This window comes from Nipponia nippon, unplaced genomic scaffold (genome assembly GCF_047370975.1).
Source record: "Nipponia nippon isolate SJK-2023a ecotype South Korea unplaced genomic scaffold, ASM4737097v1 scaffold_3, whole genome shotgun sequence".
NCBI classification, from domain to species: Eukaryota; Metazoa; Chordata; class Aves; order Pelecaniformes; family Threskiornithidae; genus Nipponia; species Nipponia nippon.
The window spans coordinates 126561802-126588438 of NW_028262347.1; the positions used below are offsets into that span (position 1 = coordinate 126561802).

General features: G+C 44.3%; 1 protein-coding gene across 2 annotated transcripts; it reads left to right on the forward strand.

Annotated features, from left to right (window-relative positions):
* Positions 1–4574: 4574 nt before the first annotated feature.
* Positions 4575–26617, forward strand: LRRC27 (leucine rich repeat containing 27). Of its 2 annotated transcripts, XM_087766517.1 has the most exons (8): positions 4575–5031; positions 6201–6477; positions 6822–6952; positions 10074–10132; positions 17774–17926; positions 23727–23970; positions 24861–24875; positions 25532–26617. In XM_087766517.1, the coding sequence occupies exons 2-8, from the start codon at positions 6265–6267 to the stop codon at positions 25662–25664; spliced, it is 948 nt and encodes a 315-aa protein (XP_087622643.1). In that variant the 5' UTR covers positions 4575–5031; positions 6201–6264; the 3' UTR covers positions 25665–26617. The 2 variants fall into 2 exon arrangements, with proteins under 2 accessions (XP_087622643.1, XP_087622645.1); XM_087766519.1 differs by lacking the exon at positions 24861–24875.
* The last annotated feature ends 20 nt before the right edge of the window (positions 26618–26637 follow it).

Genomic DNA, 26637 nt, shown 5'->3' on the forward strand with positions numbered 1-26637 from the left:
TTAATATACAACAGATCTGATGGTTTCCTTAAATTAGAAAAGAAAGAAAAGCTGCAAGAAGGTTCTATTCTTTCTAGGGAAAGCAGGAGAAAAACCTTAGGCAAACCAGAACTGCTGTGGTCAGTAGTGCGTACACAGTCCCTCTAGCCCACCATCCTGCCTGACGACAGCTAGCTAACGCCGGCCGTTGCAGGGAGGGGATGGTACCCCACCTGCAAAGCAGACGGAGATAGAGTAATCTGCACTCCAAACTGGGCGTCATCCTGGGCTCTTACTGTGGAAAGGGATTCAGACCTGAAGCACATCCATATATATTGCAAGGCATATGATGGTGGAAAATCCGCTGATCAAAGCATACATGACTACTGAGTACAGACGAGCTGCTGCGGAACAGCCCTATTGCAGCCTCGGAAAGATGAGGCTTGCGCGACTGCGTTTTACCTGGGTGGAAGCAGAGACTTGCAAAGGGCAAGGGAAGACTTGCAAAAGGCAGAGCAACCACTCTCATCTTCGGAAGAGTTTGTCTTCTTCCATCTGTGTTTACTTTTGCATATTCTCTCTTTTCTCACAGATTCCAAGAGATCGGAGTTGTCTTTCATTTCACCAGCCATGAAATCATTGCTAACTTTACGGAACTACATATGCCGAACCAAACTCGTCAGGTTTTCCTGTAGTCAGTACCACCTATGTTATGTATCGTCAAAATCTCACTGACATCCAACAAGCAAAGCCAACGTGCGTTCATTCAACCGGGAGACGTGATACCTGTTCGAACCTAGGACAGACCAAATAAATTATTTATGAAAATCCAGGATTATTCTTTTAATCAAAGGATTTGTATCAGGAGTTGTTTCATCCAATTGCTCTCAAACGCCTCAGTTCTGCAAGTGAATGAGTGTCCTTCAGGGAATGACTGATCATCCTCATTCCCAAGCATCGTGAGCTGTGTATTTTATATCACGTCAACAGTAGTATGAGGGAAACTGAAGACAATCTTTCAATTGTTTCTTAATCTCACACTTCAATTAAGCAGTATGGCTCCTGCACGTTACCTCTTTACGTTATCCTCTGCTGGTAGCTATTACTTATGGTTCCCTTGCTGTCTCCTGGTCGCGTGGAATGGCGATCGTTTTCTTCGTTCATCACTGGAAATCAGGATCAAGTTCCCTGGTCTCAGTGAAGTTAGCCTGAATAAAGCCAGTACAAATAAAAATAGAACTGCCTGAAGTAGCATTGCGTTCTTTATGGTTATCTGTTCTCAGCGAGCTAGGAAAATGGTTTCTAAACAAAAATGCTACCAATTATCATAAAACTGCAAAGGAGGCAAATAATATAAGACACTCCCAATTTAGGCATAGAAACAAGGGGGGCAATATACCACAATATCACATTTCCTATTAAAAGCCCTTTACTGAATATAATGGCTATAATTGCAACATGTTTAAGATGATGAAAGGAATATTACTGTGATTCTTAAAATTCACAAGCCTTCTTCATCAAGATTCTATGATTCTAAAAGACAGCCTACAGAGAAAAGCCTATGTTTATTTTAAAAAGTTCCTCTAAAAGAACACATAATTCTTTCGATAAACATTACATAAGGGGGAAATTTCACACATCTTCCTACCATTAGTGTTTCTGTAAATACTGCCAATTCTATTTTTAAGGATGCTAATAGTAATCACTCTGATCCAGCTGTTCCAAAGTCTTTCAACACCACCACAGTTAACTAATAACGATCTCTCATTAGGATCACCTGCAGCAAGCACAGACAGGCAGAACAGCTGTCGTGCAACCTTAAAACTAAAACCTCGTCCAGAGTGGCAGTAGAGGGGCTGCACCTTCTGCTGCAGGGCTGGGCCCTGCTGGTTGTCCAGGTGCCAGCTGAGTGCAGGTGGGTCCCCTGCCCCTTGCCAGAAGGGGCTCAGTCCCAGAGCCATAACAAAGTGCCTGCCTCCTCCTCTTCCGCTGAGGCTGCTGCGGTAAGCCCATGCCAGTTCAGTTGCTTGTTCTCATTTAGCCTTTTAAGTGTAGAATATATATCCTGCTGAATTTTCTGTATACTGTAATGCCTTCTCTTGCTTAATCCTGTGAAAGAGTGATTCTATTTCTGGTACCGCTGGAGTGATTCAGCCCTTTAAATTTTTGGTGAGTTCTGCCTCCTTTCATTTTTTTGTGTTTCCTTTCATTTTTGTGTCTGTTTGCTTTTCTGCTTATGTTATCTATTTATTTAGGTTAACCAAATGTTTCACTAAGAAGTTAAGAACATATGTTACTATATTTTAATAAGACTCATTCTTAGAATTAGCTTATCTACTATTCACTATCTATCTATTCACCTATCTATCCCCTAACACCTAGGGGAAATTCTTCTCTCAATGTCCAAACAGGTTCTGCGTTTGTTGAAGATACAAACGCAGGTCTTCAGCGATCACATCCGAGCTCTTGGCCCTCACCGTCCCTCCTTGTTCTGACATCACTTCTCTGCGAGATGGCGTCACTAGGGTGACCGTTTCAGATGAGACCTGGCTGCACGTCAGCGTGCTGGGTCAAGGCCTCCCCCGGTCTGGACGAGGCTGTTACCGCAGCCTGCCCTGGGGATACGTCTGTCTGCACAGCAATTGCATGGTTTTCTCCTTGTACATTCAATTCCCACCTGGATTTGCTTCTAGGAGGGAACTCCCAGTACAAAAAGCTGAAACCCTCAGCTATGCCCCAAGATCAGAAATACTCTATACAGAATATTGCTCGCTGGCCGCCTTACGTGCAAACTTTAATGATATCTTTGTTGTGATTGAATGTGTAAAGGAGTTCTGTGGGTATTGAAACAGGGTGGCCCCAGGAGCTCCGAGTCCAACGGCTCCGGAGGGTAAGCCTTTAACGTAAAACTGGCAAGCAGCTCAGCAACCTGAGAACGCAGTGACCAGCCTGACCGCGATGTGTGCGGTGACATATGCATAGTGGCTTTGCAACTGAAGCTTGTAACTCTGCCTTGCTAAAAGTAAAATGAACCTATTGAGGGATACATCGATTGGCTTTCGATCTCTTATTTCTTTTTGCCTCCTCATTAGGATAAAACCTTCCTAGCTCCTGTCAGGTTACAGAAATGGTGTTACGTTACTGTGCTGATGCTGCATAGAGACCTCAAGTGAGGAGGCCAAATGGGACAACTAGATTGGAAAAGAAAAACATTGAAAGTCCTGTTTTAAGATATTTGCCTAAGTTGGGTATCTTTCCAGCTTCACTTTCTCTCTGTGAAATGCCCATGAAAATGTTTCTCCGTTACTACTGTGTTATAGAATTGTAAAGAGAATGCCGAGATCAAAGCTGCCTGGAATCATCACTGCTTTAATTAATGGAATGACGTCATTGGCTTCAATCCTAATGTTTTTCTTATGTCATCTTAAATAAAATAATCCTAAAATATTTTTGGTTTTGCATAAACAAATGCAAAGCAATACTTCTTTCAGTACACCTTTGCCATTGAGCCATTTTCAATTTTCCTAAATTTTGCCCTCTGGTTTACAAATATTGCTCATAATTAGGATTTAATCACCTAAGTAGCCTCAAAGAAAATCTATTCCAGGAAAAGCATAATGAAATTACTAGTCATACCTGCTTCTTCTTAAAATCAGCAGTAATAGCCTAATTAGTAGAATCTGTATTTTCAAAGTGGAGATGCGTTCAAGCTGCGCAATAGCTGCTTTGTCGTATTCAGCCCAGGTAATGGTGTATTTTTCAGAAGCTTGTGGCCCTGTAACAAAACAAACGTGACTATTTAGGCCTATTTAGTTATGCCTTTAAGCCAACTGTTCCCATGAAAACAGCAGTATTGTAGGACAGCAGTTTTTTCTTGCAGAATTCAGAGATTTCCTGTAAAATGGAAGTTTTCAAGGTTCAACGTGCTCTACTCTAAAACAGGCTCCTGTCTGGAGAGTCTTTGGAGGTCGGAAGTTCCCAACGAGGGGAGCGCTCAAGGGAGCCACGGTAAGGCAATTCCAAACGCAATGGAATTAAAGCTTTGCACTGGTGCAGTATCTCTGGCAGTGCGAGACGTTCCGGTCTCCAGCTGTACTTGCTACAAAAGACAGTGTATGTGCATGGGATCTAGCAAGATGTTTACCTGTTTGCCTCAACGTAGTATTGCCAAGGCTCTGTATTTTGCCGTGTGATAGCTCTTACAGTTAGCGAAATACTCCTATAGAGTGCAATATGCATTCGGGGTTACAGACTACAGTAAAATGTGCCAGGTTCTCTTCTACAAATGAAAAAAAAAAAAAAAGCTTCTGTAAGGAAATAGCTTCTAAAGGAATCCCATTAACATAGCTTTGTTTTCTCATTTAGTTTAATAAGCACAGTATAAGTCAGCAAAAAAGAAAAAAAAAAATCATGTATCTAAACTCTGAAATTAATTTCCTGTATTTTAGACCCTGCTAGTGCTGCTGATCCCGTTTGGTCAGGTCACTGGGAACATAATTATCCGGACTTGTAAGATTAAGTAGTCTTAATGTCCCCGTAATGGATTTCTACCATCATGCTAATTGCGAACATACTCTGTTTCAGACCGTACGACCCCTGGCTGCTCGCGGCGTTGCCCGCGCTGTGCGGGGGCTCTGCGGGGACACCGCCGCTCACACGGCCCGGGGCGGCGTGGCCGGGCAGGGGCAGGGGCAGGGGCAGGGACAAGGACAGGCTTTCCCGGGGGCCGGGGGCCTCGGCGCGGCTCCCGCCGCCGCTCCGGGCGCAGCCGCCCTGCCGCTTCCCCAGAGAGGGAAACCTGCGCGCAGGCTGCCGCACTGGGCTGCGGGGTACGGCGGCCGTGGGCCCTGGGGGGCAAACCAGTAATAAAGGGACACAGAGGAGAAGTGTTCCGGGGGCAGCCCGGGAGGAGGCGGAGCGCCGCGCCGGCCAGGCTGGCCCGGGCACCGGCACCTTCGGGCGGCGAGGGGACGATCGCCAACAGCAAGCCCAGCCGGCGGCGAGCGCGGTGCGAGGATCCCGGCGGGCGCGGGCAGGGCTCGCAGATCGCAGGTATGTCCGTTTAGTCACTGAAAAACGCCCGGGCCGTGTTTAATCGCCTGGCCTGCAGGCACTTCATCGGGGTGGGCGAGCGCCCGCTCGGGTGAATGGCAAGGCAGGCCCGCTCCCGGCCAGAAGCTGCCCCGTGCTCCCCGAGCCCGCCACGCTCCGGGGCCGCGGACCCCTGCCCCGGGACCCCCCCGTCCCCAGCGCCCCGCCGGCCGGGGGAGCCGGGGGCGCCGGAGCGCTGCACGCCCGCTGCGGGCCCGTTGCCGCGGAGACGCGGGCCCGTTCGGACGGCGGCGCCTCCGACCGCCCGCAGCCCCGCTCCGAAGAGGCGATCGCGGCGCCGGGCTGGGAGGGCGCCGGGGCCGCGCCTGCGGCGGGGCGCGGGAAGGCCGCCGGAGCCGCTTGTGCCGGGCCGCCGCAGCCAGGGCGGCCCCGCTGCCGCCGGGCGCCCCGCGGCCTCTCCCGCCGCGCCTCGGAGCCCCGGAGCCCGGGGAGCCCGCGGGCAGGGGACAAGGATACAGCTGGGCGCCTTGCTGGGACCCCAGCACCCGCTGAAGGCCGCAGGAGCTGGAAGGGCCGCAGCACCGAGAAGGTCCGCGTGTTCGCGGTGGGGCGTAGCGGGGACAGGGTCGCTCGCCCGGAGGCCCGCGCCCAGCGGGGCGAGGCGGCTGAGGCCCTTGGGCACCCGCGCCCTTGGCGGGGAGCTGGGAGAGCCCCGGCGCCGGGGTGCGCTCCTGCCTCCAGCGAGGTACCGCGGTCCGGGGCGAGCGCCCGCGGGGGCCTGGCGGGAAGGGGGAAGGAGACGCTGGGGAGAGGAGGGCAAGGGGGCGGCCGGGGGACTGGGCAGGACAGCCTGCTGTCCGAAGGGAGGCTATGCGTTGCGTAGGTGGGTGTCGGGGTTTCTGCCGAGCCTGCACAGGACGCGGTGTGGGGGCAAAATAGCCACAAGGGCCAATCGGTGTTTTTTCTTATTTACTCTACCTTTAAATATGTATTATGGTATATTCTATCATTATTATAAGTGTGTGTGTGTGTGTATACATATATATATAAGAACAACTTGTTTGTACAAAGAACACACAGCACTGGGGGGAAGCTACAAATTAATAATATAAAAAAGAAACTTGCTTTGTGTATGCTCTCCTTCCAAAATACCTTGTTATTTTTCTCAGCTCGTGACTTGCCTTCAGCCGATCAGTTTGAATTACCGAGTCGGTGTTCCAGGCTCGCTGACAAATGGATGACAACTACTCTCGAGAGTTTAACGGCAGCGGCGATAACTTTGGAGATGAACATCTCAAAAAGAGAAGTTTGTCTGGTTCTAATTCATCAAAAGAGATCAGGAAAGCTGTTGAACAGTGTCTGTTGTCATCTTCGAGTACTCTTGATGTCAGCAGAAAAAACGTTAAGCATCTTACTGAGGAAATATATAGGCTGCGCAGCATAAAGGTGAGCAAATTGTCATGAGCAGTTCCGATACCTTTGGCTTGAGTACAGCACAGAGCAGGTGCGGGCTCGTTGCTTCGCCAGGTGAGTGGAAAACCTACAGATTCTTAGCTACGATCTTTAATCCCTGTTGGTTTTTTGTTTGGTTGGTTGGTTTTTTTAAGAAAAAGTCCTTAAATAAATGACTTCCCTGTGTAATTTATAGAGCTGTGTATCCTTTAATGCCCTTTAACAGCGTTCTTTCCATAAAAGCGTAGAGCAGTGTACAGTTTTCACATTCGACATTTTGCACACTGAGGATCAGCCCCTCTCTGGATTTAAAACATGTTTGTGTTTTTCTCTGGTAGTACGTCCATCTGGAAGGAAACGTCGTATCAACGATTCCCGAGGATTTATTTCAAAAGCTGCCACATCTTGTTTGGCTGGATCTCCGGTATAACAAGATTAAAGCTCTTCCCCCTGGAATCGGTTACCATAGGTAAGACCATTGATCATACAGCTAATTTAATAACAATTGTATTTGTCTTCTATTTGCCTCACTGTAATTTCATTGTAACAGTCAGACTTTTATATGCTTTTGTTTGGCGTTGACCTCTGTGCAGGAGAGCAGTAAATAAGCTTAATTTTGTTTACTAACACTCAGATGAACTGAAAGGTTCAATTAATATTACATAGCGAATTTCTAAGCTCTTTTAACTTTAGAAATGCAAGACCTGTAAGTCTTTTCACGTGGTAGGTGACTATTCTTACAGTGGTGTAGGTGAGGTGGGAACGGGGACCCGCAGTTACAAACCCGGTGTCACTCCTAAGTGGCAGCGAAGGACAGTTTAGTCACGGAACGTTACCCGTTGACCTGGCTGTGATGGGTGTCTGACACGGTGTTTGCTGTTGGAAGGATTAGTCGGCCGTCACTGGTTAAGACGGAGCGTGCACGGAGGAAAGCGCACCACACTGCTGTGACCCGGAAAAGCGCGCTTGCTCTCGCATCGCCGCGGTCGCCAAAACTAACTTCTCCCCAGTTTTTTGGATGTCCTTGGACAATTTCTTGCTTCTCGCTCCAGAAGTGGAAGACCGCAAATCACAATGAATGGTAATTAACAGGAACAAAGAAATGGCTTTGTTACTGGAAGGAAGAACAAGACCAGGACGGGACAGTTCCCTTGCGGTTGTGGTTCTAAAAGAAACCTTTCTGTGAAGAGCAGTGAGTAAGGAGGAAAAGGAGGCAACCCTTGAACAGTATAGGCTACAGAATTTAAAAAAAAAAAAAAAAAAAAAAAAAAAAAAAAGAAAAAGAAAAATTCATGGCATCTTGTGATTGAAACAAGGTGCTTAAAAGTATTTTAAGATCACTTGTTTGTGAATCATTATATATTCAACTTATGATTAGAAAAATACAGTAAATGAAGGTTATGCCTCTAAAAATAGCTGAAAAATGTCAAGTTTAATGACATTTTCAAATCTTAAGTACAGCTTTCATGAATTATTTTTAAATTGGACAGGACTGATCGTATTTTAATATGGTTTGTAAATGATATGATCATCATTGTACAAGTGGTTGAAATGCTTTGAGATTAAGACATTCTCTGTGCGCATCTTCCTCGAAAGTAATGTCCGTCCATAGCCCCTCCGTGTATTATGCTTGATCTTGTTTGTATTTTTCCATTGACTTCAAACAGCAGCTCAGCTTTTAGAAAATGCCCATCAGAAATATTTACTGAATATTACTGAGCTTTCTCAACATCATTACAGTTTCATTTTTTCCTTATTACTTGTTGGAGCATAAGATCTGTTTTAAGATGTTTGGGAACTGTCTGGGTATCCTTTTCGAGAAGCAGCCGAAAGTATTGTTTTCATCAAAAACAAAGACTCACTGAAACATTGTGCTGGTTTGGGGCCTGATCGATCGACCATTCGAGTTGTTCATGAGTATTTCCCTGATTTTAATAGATATTCTGATAAGAGTTTCTCCAGGTCATACAAAAACACCGCCTCAGTTGTGGAAGCGGTGTCTAGCCCGGCGTGCAGGGAGGGCAAGTACTGCTCTAAGACTTTTCTCTCTAGAAATCTCTCCAAGGCCTGGCTGTACGGCTGGGCAGGGGTCGGCCAGGGGTCGGCCAGGGGCATGCTCCACGCCACCCTTGCGCAGAGGTTGCGTTCCGGCGAGAGCTGGCGAGGATGAGCGTTTGCCGTGGCGCGCCAGGCGCAGCTCTCCACGCGCAGGGCCGCGAACGCCGACGGGATCACCCGGCGTACCCCGGCGCCTCAAACCGCGGGGCAGTTTGGGTTTCTGTGTCTGGAATCTCCTGTTGCTATCACTTAGTTTTTTGCTTTGAAAAGAATTCAGTATTGCACTTCAAAAATGCGAACATGAATATGGTGCTTTCATTTTTTTGACTGAATTGAAATGTTTTAAAATATTGCTACAAATGTTAATCCGGTGTTGAGCAGCTGCCAAAATGTTTGTTTTTCTTTCCTAGAGGTAAAGAAATATTATGACAGAAATTACCAAGCTTTGTTTGTTTTGTTGAATTTTAACAGTAAACAAGTCAAATCACAACATTAGTAAATAAATAGCCATTAACCTTTGTGTTACGATGAAATTTCACTTATGGTATGCACAGCACCTTGTCTATAGAATATCATTTGATCTGCTATATTGCTGGATATTAAAAGCTATTTGAAAGAATGCTATTAAAATGACAAAATGAAGTAGTCAAAAATGAGGAAATAGGTGAAGCATGGTTTCTGTATAGTCTCCGTTTCGTAGCTGCCTGGGTGTCAGCGGCTGTGTGCTGCAAAGGGCAGCAGAGGCGACCTCCCCGCGTTTGGGTGAAGCGTCGCCGTGTCCTGAGCACGCCGCAGCCCCGAGGCTCCCGCTAGAGACGCTCCGAACACCAGCGTGCGCAGCAGTTCTGGGCACTTCACTTGCCACGCAATCCCGGTTGCTTTCTGAGCGCAGCCAGACTGACGCTTTTTCAGAAGCTTAGGATTTGTCTAAATGTTAGCAGATTTTCAGATATATCAAAAAAAATATTATCTTATATGCGACATAAATGTTGTGTGTGACCCGTGCCAAGCTTCTAGGCTGCTTCCAAGAACAGGAACACTAGAGGTTTTCAAAAAAAGAAGTTGACGGAATTAAGTACAAATAGGGCATGTTTCTTTCTAATCTCATTATCAAAAATGGCTGAGCAATTTTAGCTCAAATTTAGCCAAGGAACGCGCTCAACCCAAACAGTTGAAGCTCAGCAAAATGATAAACAACCGAAAATGATGTGTTTCTAATTGGAACAGTCAGTATTAGACTTTAAAGTGATAAGCAGGCTTTGCAAAGAAAGATCAAATACTAAATACTGAAGTAGTGTATAATAAATGGGCATAAATGCAAACTTCAGCTTGTCATACCGGAGAGCTTTGGGGTGTGTTATTTTCCAGCACTGACGTTAGCGATGGAGAAGTGTGGATTTGTCTGGTGGAGTCCTTTCTGCAGTAGGAAACAAAAGCAAGATACAAATGCAAGAGGAAAAGTATTCTTGTGTTTCTATTTAATTAAATGAACTTTGCTCTTAGTCGCTACTATTTTCTGTTTTATTGAAAAGGCAATTGAAAACTCTGCTTTTAGAAGGGAATCCTATAAAAGAACTACCTGCAGAGCTTGGTAAGTACTCGCTTCTTTTTTTGGAGATATCGCAGATGTTTTTTGGCTCTTAGTGTTTAATTCTGTGGTTAGGCTTTAAAATACTTTATCTAAAGATGGTTTTAATTTACTACAAACTTGTACTATGAGAGGGGGAAAAATTACTTCTGTTATTTATAATGATTGCCTTCCCTGATAAGAGGGGAAATTTTTATTAAAATATCTGTAGTGTTTTAGTCAGAGATGCTCAATATTGTTTCTCTGACTAAGGCTGAAGTAAAAAAACACGTCTTGAACATCAGACATCTCAGGCTTCTGCGTAGTAAGACATAAATAACTAAATGTGATTAGAGCTGAGGACTTCTGCAGCAGTTTCTTACACTTAAGGATGTCTTTACAGTTTGTAACTTCATTTTACTAACTCTTTTTGCATTAGCAGTTACTACTTTGGAATAACAAATATTTTCCAAGTGAAATGTTCCTAAGGCAAACAGAGTAGGCTGCATGGATTCCTGGGATGGTCCAATTGGGACTCCTTGGGCTCTCGGAGTCCTCACAGCATGAGTGTTGGGTTTTTTTATCCCTGTTTGATGTCGGCTGAGCTGTAGGGCTCCTTGCTGTAGTACTGGGAGACTAACCTCCAAAGCTGCCGCTGCAGTCTGGGCTTGTGCCACCAAAAGCAATGGCTTGAACTGAAGATGGCCACAGAGGTAGGCCTGGCTTCCTTCTGCTTACCCAGCTGATGTTCAGACTGCACTTTGGCATACGTTTTTTCAGCTGCTTATGGTAGACCATGCTGGCTCCTGTGCTTTGCTGGACTTCTTTATGTTTGTTTTCACTTTCCAGTACTCTCTACATAAAGTATTGTACCTGCTCTGTCCCTGAGATGACGTCTCTGCTAGAAAATAAAACGTGCCCAGGGATATCCCCAAGTACTGAGGCCAGCTGGCACAAAATGACCTGTTCCTATACGGTTACGCTGTCTCGGCCCCAGGCAGGGTGGCAGCCTGCGGAGCTCCCCGGGAGCGGAGCTGGAGCGTCTCCGTTCTGGCCACGCACAGGAATTGCCAGGGAGAGGCTGGCTGGTACAGGCAGATGTGTATCGAGGACTGGTCCAAGCCTTCAGCGACACGGACAGTCATGGTCTAAGGCCCGAGAATGTTCCCAAGCACTGTTAAGTGTTCTGTTATTTTAACAAAGCTTTGCAGTTCATAGAATCATAGAAAGCTTTGGGATGGAAGGGACCTTTTAAAGGCCATCGAGTCCATCCCCCCTGCAATGGGCAGGGGCATCTACAACCAGATCAGGTTGCTCAGAGCCCCATCCAGCCTGGCCTTGAATGTTTCCAGGGTTGGGGCATCTCCCACCTCTCTGGGCAACCTGTGCCAGTGTTTCACTACCCTCATTGTAAAAAATCTCTTCCTTATATCTAGTCTGATCATACTTAATGCTGTGCAAGTGTGGTTCCTCCTGCTCCTTGGGCAACGCATTAAGAAGGCAACCAGGCACAGCAGTAAATACCCTTACGTTACAGCCATTCTAGCCCTGTACCTCTGCTCAGATTTTGGCAGAAAATGTTGCTGATGCAATACTGGCCCTCTTGCTTTCCACCTAGTAGTTATTCCGGGGCAGTCTGGACTGGTCCCTTTTTGAGGCTTCCAGCACCAGGGTCTTCTGCACAGACCTGGCACTCTTCAGCTCTCTAGGGCCCTGCTTTCTTCAGGCCTGGCCTTCCCACCGGCTTCGGGCCGGCTCATCCTCCCAGGTCAGGGCAGAATCCCCTCTGGCTCTTCCGAGCTCTGTGCTGAAATCGTTCCCAGCCAGCGTGCCGGAGGGCGCAGGCGTGCTGTGCGCTGGCTGGCCTGGTGGTGCCTTCACACACGCGTAGGGAAGGAAAAACCAGCTGACCCCCGCGGTGCAGAGGCCGTCTGCTCAGACGCAGTTCCCAGGCGCTACCGACGCTGCTGTACTAGTTAGCTTTCAGTTGCATCCTGAAGCAGGGCTTATTCCTGTGGAGGCTATCTCCTAGAAGAATTATTTTTGAAGGAGAGCTTTGAACAGGGGATCAAAGCATATAAGAGCACAGGGAAGTGGCCTCAAACTGGAGTTGGGCTTAGTGACCTCTGCAGTCCTGCTGTTGCTCGTCCGGCTGCTGGAGAGGAATGGCTGGTAGCCCAGGCAGGAGAAGGACAGAGGACGTCAGTTGTTCTGTTCGTGCTTCACATGAGGCAGCCTGTGTCTGGAAGAACTCTGCTGTTTCTACCCTGAGCTGAGTGGTGAGCGAATCAAAAAACCATTATTTGTGTCTTTCAAAGTAGAACGGGCCACTGGTATGCTGGCCTTTCTGCAGTAAAACTTGTTCTGTGCGGTGCTGCTTTCTGGACAGATCCCAGATCAGGACTCTCTCCTGCTGTAATACTTCAATCATTACAGGTTTCCCAGATTGGTATTGAGGTCAGGGAATTCCTGCCATATGTGACACTTACCCGTTTCCCCTGGCTCTGTGGATGAGCGGCACCAAAAAAAGGACGCCAGCATTCCTGCTGCGTTGGAAGTTTTGTTCAAGCCACAGCGCTCGGAAAAGCGCGCTGCAGGATTGTCAGGGCAGGTTTCGTTGGGCAGCAGTGCAGTGATGACAGATGGCTGGAGGCATTTGTAGAGGCTGGCTGCGGCCAGGCTTCCCAAAGCGGTGTACGTGCTCGTTAGCGAGTGGTGCAGCGATACCCGGGTTGAGTAGGGGTGGCCCAAGCCTGGCCGGTCTGCTCTGCCGCTCTGCTAGCAGGGCTGTCGGCATCATTTGCCTTAATCACTTGCACCTATCCACTCCAGTATTTTTAACAGTCCCAAGAATCCTAGATAAGGCTGGCAGGATTGCTGTGCTGGGGTGATGCTGTCCTACCATATGCCTTACTGTGGATGATCTGTTCCCTTGGCAGAGCCTGTATGTCCATGGCATTGCCGCCTAGCAGTCATATATACCATACCTGCCACCATGTCATATATGCAGAGAGGGGTGTGTGTGTATATGTGCACACGTGATTTGCAGAACCATGCCTCCCGCTGCCCACAGCAGCTGAGCTGCTTCAGACTTGACTCCTTACATAGCGGACAGCGTGAGACTTGGACCGGCACAGTGACTTGAACCTCAGCTAGAGGATGGTAGCTGTAATGCAAGGACTCGCCTTAATCCAGGTTACTAAAGGCTTCTTGTTTCCTTGCGGTGGAGCTGTGCTTGTCGGGACTTGCGAGTCCCCCGCACGTCCCAGGCGGCCCGCGTCGCAGGCTTCTCCGGTCACGGGGACCTGAGGAGGTTGCCAAGCAGTCCACCTAGTAAGCTGGGAGAAAACCTGGGAATTGTGACATAGTGAGGGGTTGTCAAAATCCAGTATATTTTTACAAAACACTCGTGTTTTGACAAGATAGCTTGTTCTGACAAAATCATGTTTCATGAGCTAATTCCCAGCCCACTCTTCCTCCTACCCTTCCCTATTGCTCTCTTGTCTGTACACTTGCCATCGTAACCACCTATATCAAGAAACAGAGTAGGAGCTAATGCTGGCAGCGTCAGCAGTAACTTAGGCTGGAGTTACTGTCCTGCAGTGCCCGTTCTGTGATTCTTTGTCTTCTCTTTTCGTAGTAAGTAGAACACCAGTTTTATGATGCTGGTGTCATCAATACCAAACAAAAAGTTTGCAATGTAAACTGGGATGAGTTTGGAGGATGATCCAGGGTAACTCTGTCTCAGCTGTTAGTCTTCATTTCTTGGGTGTGTATTTCATCTAGATCTGGAATGAATTTGTAATGTTTGCCTTCATTCATTGATTTGTTTGGGTTTTTTTTGTGAAAAGCTACCTGTTCAGTGAATGAAAAGTCTTTGGAAGGGGAGCAGAAGTCTGAATGGTAGCAAAACAGTTTTGTTACTCACCGGTGGCTGTTCCTGGAGAGCTTATACTGGTTCACCTGATTTGTGTAGAATTATCACGTGTTCTGAATTCAGTTAGCAAAGATGAAAAATTCATTGCCAGCCAACGTGTTTCAAAAAATGATCTCAAACTCCAGTGTACTGTGCGCTGGGTGGGCAGTGTTGTGGGCAACTTGGGCTACAAGCCTTCTGTTTCCAGGACTACCAGGGGCTTGCTGGAGAAGTCAGGAGAGTTGCCTGGCTTTGGGTCAGTCACCGGACTGCCCACGCCTCAGTTTCTTCTGCTGTAAAATGGGGATGGCAATGCTGTTGGAAAACTCTTCGAGCCTACTGAGGAAATCATTGCCTAGGAGCTAGGTAATATTATTGCTGCCTCTACCGAAGTGCTCTTCAGAATGATGTAGGAGCAATTCTAAAGCATGAAGAATCTCAGTAGGTGATGCAGTTTAAAACTGAAGTAAATGATTTTGAAAAGGGTGCTGAAAGGTGGAGTGCCAATTTGCCATCCTCCCAGGCGTGCAGTGAAGTCAGTGCCCGCTGCCGCATCATGCAGCACGAGCTGTAGCTCCGTGTCCTGTGTGACTCCCCCACTACATCCAAATCATGTTCAAACCTGAGTGCTTTTCAGCAAGATAAAAAAGAGATTCCATTTTTCCAATACTGAAGTCATCTGTGTGATTCATTTTGATCATTTCTGTTTAAAAATAGATTCAGTTTCTTCATACTAAACTATTTTAAATCTAATTGTATTCCCAAATAGTTCTTTACGAGTGCATTCTCAAAGCCATTTCTTTTTGTTACGAATGTAGCTCTTGCGTTTCTGCGTTTGTATTTCATGATTATTTCAAGTAATTTTCTAATTTGTGAATCATGACTGTATGAAAAGGCATTCTGGTAATTGTAACTCATTTAGCAAACTTTTGGTTTTAGCTTGTTAGAATACAGTAAATCTAATAAACCTGCAAACCTCAGCATTCCTTATCATCAGTGCCCTATTGACAACAATCAGCATGATTGTTCAGAGCACTGGGAATCCGTGCTTGTTTGACAGAGGCGCACTCGTACGTGGGCGCTGTGGATATATCTCTTCACAAAGCCAACAGCAATAACGACACTACAGCATATGTAGTCTCTGTGCAATAAATATGGACTGTCGATTCTATGCACTTCTGTTACTCTAACATAATTACGTATACAGCACTGCTGCTCTGTTGTGGTCTTAGTTTGTAGTCAAGTAATTCTTTCTTTGTGGGTGGTTTTTTGTTGGGGTTTTTTTGTGTGTGTGTTTTGGTTTTTGTTTTGGTTTGGGTTTTTTTTTTTTTTTTGGCCAGTTTGTCTGCCTGGGGTGTTTCCCTTGATCCGTGGTACCAGGGAATTCCTCTTTTCTGACCTCTCCTCAGAACTCTTCTCCTTCCGCAGGGCGTTGGCAGGCTGATCCCGCGTTGTTCCCCCATAAACCCAACTTCCAGTAAAACAGTACGTCTGTTTTGCAGCCAGCATGTGATACGCATGTGGTGCAGTTAAATTTTCATCTAAGTGTTTCCCCACGGATTTCAACAAATAATTTTTTCAGTCCCATTCCTGTTCAGTTTCTCTAAATCGCCCCAGTCACAATTTGAGCACAACTTCAGAATAATCATAGAACCATAGAATCGCTAAGGTTGGAAAAGACCCTTAAGATCATCGAGTCCAACCGATAACCCAGCCCTGCCAAGCCCACCACTAAACCATGTCCTCAACGTTGGCTCTCAGTTTGAGTTCAACTTTGGCAGACTTCAAAGTAACAGTTCTGATTAAAATTTGATAGTTCTAGTTCTAGCTATGGTCGGGGGCGGGGGGGGGGGGGGGAATTAAGTTTTGAATCTCTCTGAGATTTGAGCTGCATTTTCCTTAACTTTCAAGTAAGTAACTTCCTTGGTGTTGGGATGGCAAAACTCAATTTTTCTTACACTACTGATAAGTTACCGGTCAGCTCTGACCCTGTGGCTCATCAAAAAACCCCAGATAAACAATGAAAAATTGGAATGTAATTGAAAAGAAATCAGTTTTAGGTGCATTTGTTCCCCTTTTCAGTGAAACGGGAACAAATCTGCATTCCATGGCGGTAATGGGATGTTGCAGTAAATTCCCTGTGTAGCTGCGGTATAGTTCCACGTGCAGCAGGTTGTACCTACTGTCTCCTTGGTGTAAAGAATCCGTTTGTGCCTGGGTCTCAAGTCTCTTTTCGAAGAGAGTGGACCCAGAAGGATCCAGCAGTTGTCCCATCGTGATGCTTGGAAGAACGCCTTTGCGCTCCCCCGCTTCCCGGAGAACCCTAGTACTACTTCAGCTGCTCCTTGCCTTCAGTCTTTATTTGTTCTCATGCTGGTTTTTATTTTTTCTTTTGGAGTGTACTTTGTCAGTATTGCTGTAGTTGACATTTCTAGAGAAGTAATGTCAAATGGAGTTGTTAATCACATTGTAAAATTTGTTTTGTAACATTCCTTTCAGCTTTAATTGCTGGTAATTTAAAATCAAATAGCTGTGCTATTAGTAATGTATTTGTCATTTCTGCAAGTAAGGTTTTACAAAAACATTTTAAAAGAGCAAATACACTATTATATACTGTAATGAGTAAAGCAGACAGAATTTTAAGCAGTCAACCTGTAGAAAGTGAGGCGGATTAGACTGTACAGTCAAGCTGTGAATGGAGATTTAAAGTGAGACTCCAATAATACAATATGAAAAATATATTCTGATTGACTAGATTGAGATTGTCTATGTTGTTCTCAATGCTGCACTTCCTAAAGATGTTGTTATAAACCATACGTCAATCTAAAATAAATGTCAGGACAAAATATGGTATTACCTTTCTTTTGGAGACTTGGTGCATTCATGTTTGAAAGATTTAACAGATTTCAACTGCTGTGTTTTTGGCTGGATTGGAACTGACTGAAAGTAGTATTTAATTCTGCAAATCCAGTTAGGAAGCCAAAATTGCTAATTTTATTTTACTTCTATGAAACATAATTTATAAATATAAGTAATCAGCATAAATCTGATTTCTGAAATTGATTGTGCATATTTTGCACTTTGTTCCCCTTTCAGCAGACAGTAAGCAGAACGTGACGGATGACTTCCACCCTGCTAGTCATCTTCTCTTGACATGTGTAATCTGTGCTGCATCTACTTTTCCTTATGGGATGAGCAGGCGGCTGCGGCAGGCCCGCGAGATGCGTGAACTCACTAGCCCTGGGGAGGCTAAAGATTTATGTCGCTCTCTTGTTTGTCGTGGAGGGGTGGTGGCCCTTTGTTTCCTTGGGCAAGAAGAGCTAATGGTGAGGCTAGGAGTGAGCAGCAGTGTAGACCCAGTGATTTCAGAAGTAGAAAATCAGAACAATGCACTAGAAAGAAAAGAAGGAAAACTTCAAAATCTTTAATTCCTTTCATATTAAAAAACTAACATAGGGTAAAAAACCTGATTTATCAACACCACAAATTCCATTTGTTTATGAGTAAAAGCATAAGATCAGCAACAGGGGGATTGTACTGGTTAGCTAATAATTTAATAATGGTAATTATCATAGGAATCATAAACACAGTAAATACCAGTCATTCGCTTTGGCTCAACTACTGTATATATCTGAAAACTCACCCATCTTTAAAAATGTTGAACGCTTGGGCCCAATGACATTTCGAGGTCCCTTCCAACCTGGGCTGTCCTATGATTCTGTGTTTGCTAAATTATATCGTTTTCACAGGAAACTTAACTTCGTTGACAGCCTTGAATCTGAGACACTGTCCCCTTGAATTTCCACCTAAAGATGTCATACAAAAGGGATTAAAATCCATCCTGTGCTTTCTTCGGGGTTCTGCGCATGGAAGACTACTCTGTATGGAGCCAGCCACTTCAGGTACGTTGGAGATGTATTTGTGTGCATTTACTGCAATTTGTTTTGAAAAAATTGTGAACCAAAGGATGCTTTCCTTGTGGGCTTTTTCACTAACAGGTGTCAGCCAGCTTTGCGTCTGAAGGGGATATTGCCGGCTAGGATAAATGAGGAAAAAGAAATGCTTCAATGTTGTGATAAAAGATCAAACTGTGAATCTTAAACCCCTAAGTGGAGAAGAGAGGTTGTATTTGTATGAGGAAGTCTTAATTACGCGTGATGTGGTGAGAGAAACAGAAGACGAAGTTTCTGCCGAGGCTGTTCTTTAGAATCAGCAGAGGCGCGTGAACAGAAGGCCGGGCCGTTTCATTAAGATGAAAAATGGCTAGTGTGCATGCCAGGCACTTCACGAGGATCGCAGAGAGGATCAGTATACAGGTAGATGGCGTTTTGTAGGGGATATAGGGGAAATTGAGGTACTAGGGAAGTGAAAGAGGACACTCGATTAGCAGAAGACTGGAAAAAAATGGAAATGCAGTACCTGGCACACAGAAAAAAGGTGGAGCCGACAAAATTACAGCATAGCTTCTATTTCAGGACATAGTCCGGTTCAGGTGCTCAGACTGCTGCAAGCACTAAGGAGATTAGTGACAGCCCGCCATGGATGTCAGACCCAAAAGGTCAGGCTCATCGGATGGCCTCCAGTGACGCTGTCGGAGGCCTGGTGGGGAAGGGAGAAATAGCTGCTGCTGCTGCAGTGGGCAGAGGGCCAGTGCAGGCGCTGGAGGCTGCCGAGGGCTGGCAGGTAACGGCCTCCTCTGAGCGTCTGTCGTGCCAGCGCGCGGCTGCCCGCGGCCCCCAGCCTGCGGTGACGAGCCGTGGCCGCTCAGGCGGCCGCAGGCCACTGCAGAAGCAGCCTTCTGCGTGCTCTGTCGACGGTCTGCTCGGCCCTGGGCCCGAGGCAAGAGGAGAGCGAAAACACGTACGGAGGAAATTCCTTCTGGCTGCCTGTGTGTCATAAGGAAGGTGGGGACATAATTATCAAATTTGTACACAGCCTGAAGCACAGACCTACTTCTTTTTAAAAATTTAGTGCAATATAAATACACCATAACTAATTTTCACAAGCTGCTTGATACTGTTCATCCATGTACCAGAAGCCTGACAGTGTTTTCTGTTTTCATGCTGTGTTTGAGCTCACGTTCTTCAAAGACAAGCACAGTTTGCTCTTTGTCACGCTTTCTGTTTTTTTTCCACAGTATTGCAGTTATAAATTTACATTAAGAGGGTAAAATTAAGAAGTTGTCAGCAGAGAGGAAAAGATGCGACATCGTTTGCATTGTTTATGGTCTGATAGATCCCAGAAGTCATTAATAATAGAAATACTGGGCATATTCCCACAGAAGACCTCTTCTCATACTTAAGCTTTCCTGTAATGAAGGCTAATTACTGTGGATACCATTAGTACCAGACTGGAATTAGTGGTGTTAAAATGTGATATCATTAAAGGGAACGCAGTAAATTCAGAGTATGAAGGAGCCACTTAAAATGCTAAGCAATATGGTGAAATATAAAAATATCAGCTCAAAATACCATGATACTGAAAATGAAGTCAAAATACTGATGTAAAGATAATTACTTTTTTTTTTTTTTCAATTAATCTCAATTCCGTGTATGGTGTCATTAAAGGGAGCCATGCGCATTTCCAGAACTTCACGTGATTATTGTCTTCGTGTTTTAAAGACCTTGTTTATAATTCTTGTTTTGAGACAAATTGTATTCCAGTAGTGTTGCTTAATTACCACTATTTAACTTTGAATTTCACCACATTTTAGCATGACTTGAGAGCGAGCAGTTCATTTTTCTATATAGACAAGTTTTGTCTGCGTTACTAGTGCTTAATGTTTATATCATTTTTTCCGTATTAGTGGACACTTAGGTTAGCATGCATATGTAAAAATCTGCTTACTTAACATTTTAAGTCATCAGGATCTCAAGTGAAGTTATAAACTAAGATACCGTCTGTATTTTCCTCTTGGTATGGCTTTTATACTTGCAAGAGAACTTCTTTGGATGCAATCTGCAGACAGATTCACATGACATATTAGAGAAGTTAAGTAGCTCAGTGGGTTGGTAAGTTAAACTGTTTTCTCAGCAGACCTAAGTCAAGGCTTGTTTCAGACCCCATTTTGTTAGCTTCCCGCTGATTTTGATACCTCCTCAAGCAAGGTCGTGCTAGGTAAGAACTGTTGGAGGTCAAGAACAAAGTTAACTGGAAGAGGCAGGCTCGGAAGCAAGCCCAGCGCCTGCCTGCACGAAGTGCTCCTGATACCTGCCTCAGCCACGTCGTATCAGAGTTAGCGTGAATTCACCGTGTGGAAAAATCGAGAGTCTCGCAGGAAGGAAACCAGTGATACATTAAAACAGACCTTTTAAGTGGCACGATTGCTCTTTTAAATATGTTTTACTCTTTTAGAAGTCCAGTCCTAGTTTAATTTTTACTGTAGGCATTTCGATAGAGCTAGAACCCCAACGTTCTGTATTTCACAGAATTGCCTACGCTACAGGAATCGGCACAGGCCATTGCTAAACATGAAACGAAATCAGAGACGTCCCCTTCCTAGGAAGGTAATCGGCGCCCGTGGAAGAGGGTGAGCTTCATTATGTGTTTTGGGGTTTTTTTGTTACATACTAGCATTTTAATATAGGAGTATACAATAGCCACTTGTTTTTTGCTGTACCTTCTGCAGAATCTGTCATGTTTACTGGTGTATCGTACTACATTCATTTACAGAGAATATTAAAATGAAAGGGAAAAAAGCTCTTAGTTTCAGTTGTGCTTAATGTAGTGGAGGCTAATGTTTGTTTTTCTGGACGTAGGCCTAGTGCCAAGTGTAGGTGTTCACTTGGTATTTCCATCAACAGCAGAATAGCATTTAGAATCAAAACAGGAAAAACACTTTGGAGTGGGAATAAAATGGCAAACATTTACCATTAATTTTCAAGGAGAACTTGAAATGTGGCTCTTGGATATTCAAATTATGCCTTTTATAGACTTCTAAAGTGTTTTGGCCCTTACCATGGTTGAAATACATTGGAATGCTTCAGTCCAGTTAAACTGAGGTTTCTCTAGCATTCAAGAGTTTTAGTAAGCAAATTATGCAAACCGAAGCAAAGCTTCTGCGCAGTAGCATACAGATTTTTACTGTACTTATTGATATGAATTCTCCCCTTTACAATTAGGAAATTAATTTATTAATTTTTAATTTTGCATTTTTAATTGTTCCCTAAAGTAAAAAATTTAGGGTAGTAACAAAAGCATGTCTTTTTTATGTTAGACTAAAGCAGTAGAACCCCTGCACGGAAGACGGTACTCACCGTAGGGACACGTGGCTAAGTCTGTTCATGTGGTGTACTCCTAACCCTAGGGTAGTGGTAGGAGTTCAGTAGTGAGCTGAAAGAGGTTTCCTTGATTTTGTTTTTAAAGATGCGCAGACTGTGAAAATAGGCTGTCTGTCTTTTTATCTGTCTGTGTGCGGTGAACCAGTATGACCTTTCAGAGATCACTTTCTATACTCAGCCGTAGCAATTTAGAATTAATTACGGCTGATCAGTCTTCAAGTCCGTGTGTGAAGTGAGAGTTTTGTTTGAAAATTAGCGGAGTAGTTTCTGACAATAGTGTGTCCTTTGTATTGTAAAGTGGACTATTGCAGCTGTTTTTCTGAGTTCCCTTACGCATTTGTTATACGCTTCCTTTCACAATAAACAAGTAATATGCTTGAAACGCTCTAGTTATTTTGGTTGTTAACTCCCATTCAGTAGTACACAGTCTTGAAAATTTTGAGGATTTTGTTAGTATTCTTCAAAGGAGCAAATCAAAGGCATTTTTTCTGCTGATTTTTGTCGGCGTAAGAATGTGGGATTGCATTCTGTTCTAATTCAAACAAATAGATTAGAATGACAAAGCAATTATAAATTATGCTCTGGAACAGCATTGTAACTTCATTATGCTATCATGTTTAATGTTAGTTTAGATAGTGGTGTATTTAAAGAAAAATAATTGCATGGATTTTAATATTTAGAATCTGTGGGCATGCACATGAAGTTTGGGAACCTTCTGTAATATGCAAGAGTTCCTTGCTCCCTCCCACGTGGCCCATCTGTTCATGTTGGATGAGAGCAGTGTGTAAGAAGTAGTATATACATACTTCATGCAGAGAGGATAACAGAATGTACCTTGGAATAATGCTTTTTCTCTAAAATGCAAGAAGAGGAGGGAGATGAAATCCAGTGTGTTTCTTCTCTAGGATTCAGGGAACCTCCCAAGTCTATAGTTTATCTAGAACCAAACCTTTGTGTGTCTTTAAGCTCTCTCAGCACGGCGGTCAGAGGTGAGCTGCGATACATTTAGCTGTTGCAGTTATTGTTTGGGCAGCAGAAGGTCTAGGGGACAGACGTAGGTCACCAAAATGCGGGTGAGTTCTGTGCTGGTCAGCTATTGCTGAGCTTGGCGCTTCTGGGGGTACCCCAATAACTTCTTGCGAACTGTGGCTTGTGTACTTACACGTAAGTCACACGTTGGAGTGCAGCGTAGATACACCCTAGAGTTCATCATCATCATCATGTAAGTATGAAAGTTCGGTTGTGAGTGAAACTATACCTATAGAGGTGTAGTTTGAGATAATGCTAAATTTGTTTAACGTGAGATGCCAGTTGGGATGAAATGCAAGGTGTGCTAAAGCTTTCATCAGTACTTTGGTTTTCGTCACTATATTACATTACATATTTAAATTGGTTATGTTAAGAGATCTTTCCTGTTTTGACTCACAGATTGCATTTAGGCACTTGTAGTATGTTAATGATTATTGTATCTGTTTGCTTTGCCTTTTTATTTCCTCTGATGCATGGAACATATTTTTAACTCCTATTCATCATGCAGAGAACTCTATCTTTAATTCAGTTGTACACAGTTCACGTAATACTTATTTATACCCAAATCTACATTGGCAGGCTATAAATGCTGCAGAAAAATGAATTGAGAGAAAAAGTTAGGATTATATACAGCCTTAATTCAATCCTTATATGTACATGCATTATGTGAGTCTTAATTTCCACTCTATTTTTTTCCTCAAAGTAGAGGTGCCAGTATAAACCTGGGATTTTCCACTTCCGTGTCCTCCTCTGTTTCAGAAATCACTGTCATTCGCACAGTGTATTTGACATGGCCGTATTTAAACCTCGCTGACGCCTGTGGCAGACTCTCCGTTTAGTTGCACGGGTCTTGGGTCAGCCCTGACGGAGGCGAGGGCTCCGGCAGTGATACGGGGCCGCGCTCTTTGGGTCGCACGTGCCCGTGGTAAAGGTAACAAGGGGCCTTCGGCGAGTAAGACTATGGATGCTACTCTGAGACCTTGATTCCTGCAGGGTGTCGAGGACACGTTGCTCTTACCTCTGACTTACACTGCGTTTATTGAGCACTTCACAAAAATGACTGTAATGTTGAATCAGCCTCTGCGTGGTGGAATTGATAAAAAGCTGGGTGAAGAGTTTATCAAATTATGAGATACATAAATTATCCGTCAAAAGGAAGCCGCTGTCCTGTTCACATTCCTCCATAGGTTGTTGGTTTCTTCCAGATTGCTTTAAACATGGAGAAAATCTTTGAGAGTAAAATATGTATTAAAAGAAGAAAAAGACCAATGAATCCCACTTCTGTTAGACTGATTGATTGACACTATCTAACTGCCGTGTTTTGCTTAGGAAAAAATCTAACTTAATGTAATCGATACGTAGGATTACAGTCATCTCCCTTTCGTTCCAATAGAAATGCCACCTGTTGAAAGGCTAAACTTAAGTGAACTGTTGCACTCCAGTTTGGATTCGTCAGAGGAGTGGCCTAATGAAGAGGAAAAGCTAAGATTCCAGAAGCTGGCAGAAGAAATGATGAAAGATGAAAAAGAAGAATTTCTTGCTGCCGAAGGTGTAGGTGCAATCCATGATTTTACTGAAGCAGGGGAAAACCACAGAAGGAAAGAAGAGCTCTACTCGGAGTCAGCTCGTCTGTGCAGGTGACTAAGCTTCACGCGGTGGTACAGGATAAGGATCTTACAAGTGCTGGAAAACTCTGCGTTTCTACTGGAAAATATAAAAGCAGCTTAGTATGCATCATTATACTCATTGTCAAATACGTACTTGATGAATAAATGGTATTTTTGACGTAAGTAATAGAATACAAAACAACTTTTATATTTTCTATGATTTTAAATATTTTTTCTCCAAAATTAAAAAACACTATCAATCTTTCCTCATTTACTTCCTTTTTTTAATTCCTATTTTGCTAATTGTACCCTTGAATGTCCAGATTCATTCTACTGAAAAACAGTAGAATTTTATAGTGCAGAATAACAAAGGACTGTAGAGTTCTGCAGGTAACTTAATTTTTCATGTCTAGTATATGCAATATGATAAATAAGTAAGTGTAAATACAAGGTAATACGTTAAATTCCTTTGCGTTTGCATACAAAGCATTTAATAAATGCTTTATTTGTCATATTTCACAATATGCGAATAATGCAAACCCTAGTTTGGAGAATTTGGTGGTGTATCCTTTCTGAGAAAGGATTTGTGTAAAGGAAAGAATAAACACACTGGAAATGTCCTTAATTTTATTCTTTCATCCAACTATTTTCAGTATTTACCATGATGTCAATGATTTTTTTTTTCCCCAATACTCATGAACATTTTTATTGTTACTTAAAAATTATTTATTAACGCTAGTTTTTAATAAACTAGAGCCGACCGATTTTTTTTAAATATTGACCATTTGCTTAGGTTTCAGATTTCAAACAAAAATAGAGAGGGGTTTTATATTTTCTGTGACTTTTCTGTCTTGCCTTCTCTCTTTCACTCCTCGCCCTTTCGCCGTTGCCTCCCTCCGTCTCTCTGGTGTCACTCCCAGAAAACACCAAATACCGTAAGTCAGTAGCAAAAAGCCGTGCGCTTAATTGGCGTGGAAGGGATAGGGGGAATCTCCGATAACCGGCGGTTTATCGCCTCGGGAGACTGACTGACGGGCGGGCGCGTTTTGTGTTCGCTGTTCGGCCCGTGCTCTCGGTAGGTGCCGGGTGCCTGGAGGTGGCCGTCTGTCCTCGCGCTCTGCCTCCGCGCCAGCTCTCAAGCCTTGCGTTGCCCTACTGCTCGCTTGTCTCTACCTTCTATGGTGTCTGTTTACATACCGTTTGATATCGCGACTCACCTTTTAGGGGTTTTTCGTTTTTGAAGTACCAACAGTATGGAAAAAATCTTGGGGAATTCATGGTTTGTGCTTACTTTTTTCCCCTCGCAGTACAACCTGGGGCTTGCAGTGGTTTTTGTGAAGTAATTCGTTTGGTAAATTACTTAAACATGTTTTTTACTTCAAATATTTGACTGGTTGCATTAAAATAAAACAGACTACTCATATGCAGGATCAGCAGTAGAAAAAAAACTGCATTTTGAGGGTGTATATCACCATCATTAAATGTGCTTAGTTTTTTATGTCGTATTTAATTACCAATATCAAACTGTCCATTTTAAAAAGAGGATGTCCACACAGAGAAATAAACTTACTGAGTTTCTATCCTATGATAGGACAATTCGGGCAAAGCGAGGTGAAAAGTGCAGATCGGTAGCAGAAAAGGAGCTGAAAGAGGAACAAGCTGTATTTGAACGAAGGAAAAAGCAAGTATTACAATGTCATTGTCTTCTAAAAGTTGTTACTTAGCTTCTTAACAGATTGCCTAGTTGGCTATTTATAAGGAAAGAAGTAATTTCAAATATTTTGCACTACAAGTGGAAATATAAAGAGTGCTTTACAAAATACGGTGCTCCAAGGCAACAAGAAGGGTGACTTACCAAGCTTCTTACCGACTTGGCCGTGGAACTCCATGAATTCCCATCCCAACTGAGCAGAAAATAAATCCGTTTCAGTTAATTCCTATGTTGCATTCCATGTAAACTTAAATTAAAGTTTATCTTTGCTGACAGAAGGCTACAGCTAGAGGGCAAACTCTGCATGTGACATAAAAATGTGATGTATCTAGGGTATAAGAAGTATATGTATTGAACAAATTTTGCTAAAAGAACTTGTTTCTATCTCTGCATATTTTCCTGCTATACGCATACACTTGGACTGCTGTTCAGAAATCAGTCCACTTATTACAGACTAGACCCAAGAAATGAGACAATGTCAGTCCTCATTTGTATCTTTTTTTCTTTTATAACTGGAGTTACAAGAGTCCCGTTACAGAGCAAACGCCTCTCCGTGGCACTCCTGGGAGCTCCAGGTCGTTGTGCCATGAAAGGGCAGTGCCCTGGATTTGGGGGGTGCGCAAAGTGGAGCTCTGAGTTCAGCGGTTTGGGTTGAATCTGGTGTGCATTGGCGTTCCCTGGGCATCCCTGCACCGGGAGGGAGGGAAGATCCAGGCGGAGGGGAGCAGGGCCAGGGAGTTCTCGTCTCCCCTTCCCTTCTGGTCAGGCAGGGACCGCTGTCGGTTGAGCGGGATTCCCCGCTCCTAAGAAACGTCTGTCCAGGTGCTCGTGATTGGGCAGGGGGCAATCGTTTGGGCCAGTGCTAGTCAAAATGAGCCCGCTTCGGTGGCGAGTTACTTCACCCGTTGTGTGCGCAGCAGCAGAGCGACCGCTGGGAACAGAAGCTGAGCTTTCACGTGCCGTGACCTGCCCTACCCGTGAATCAG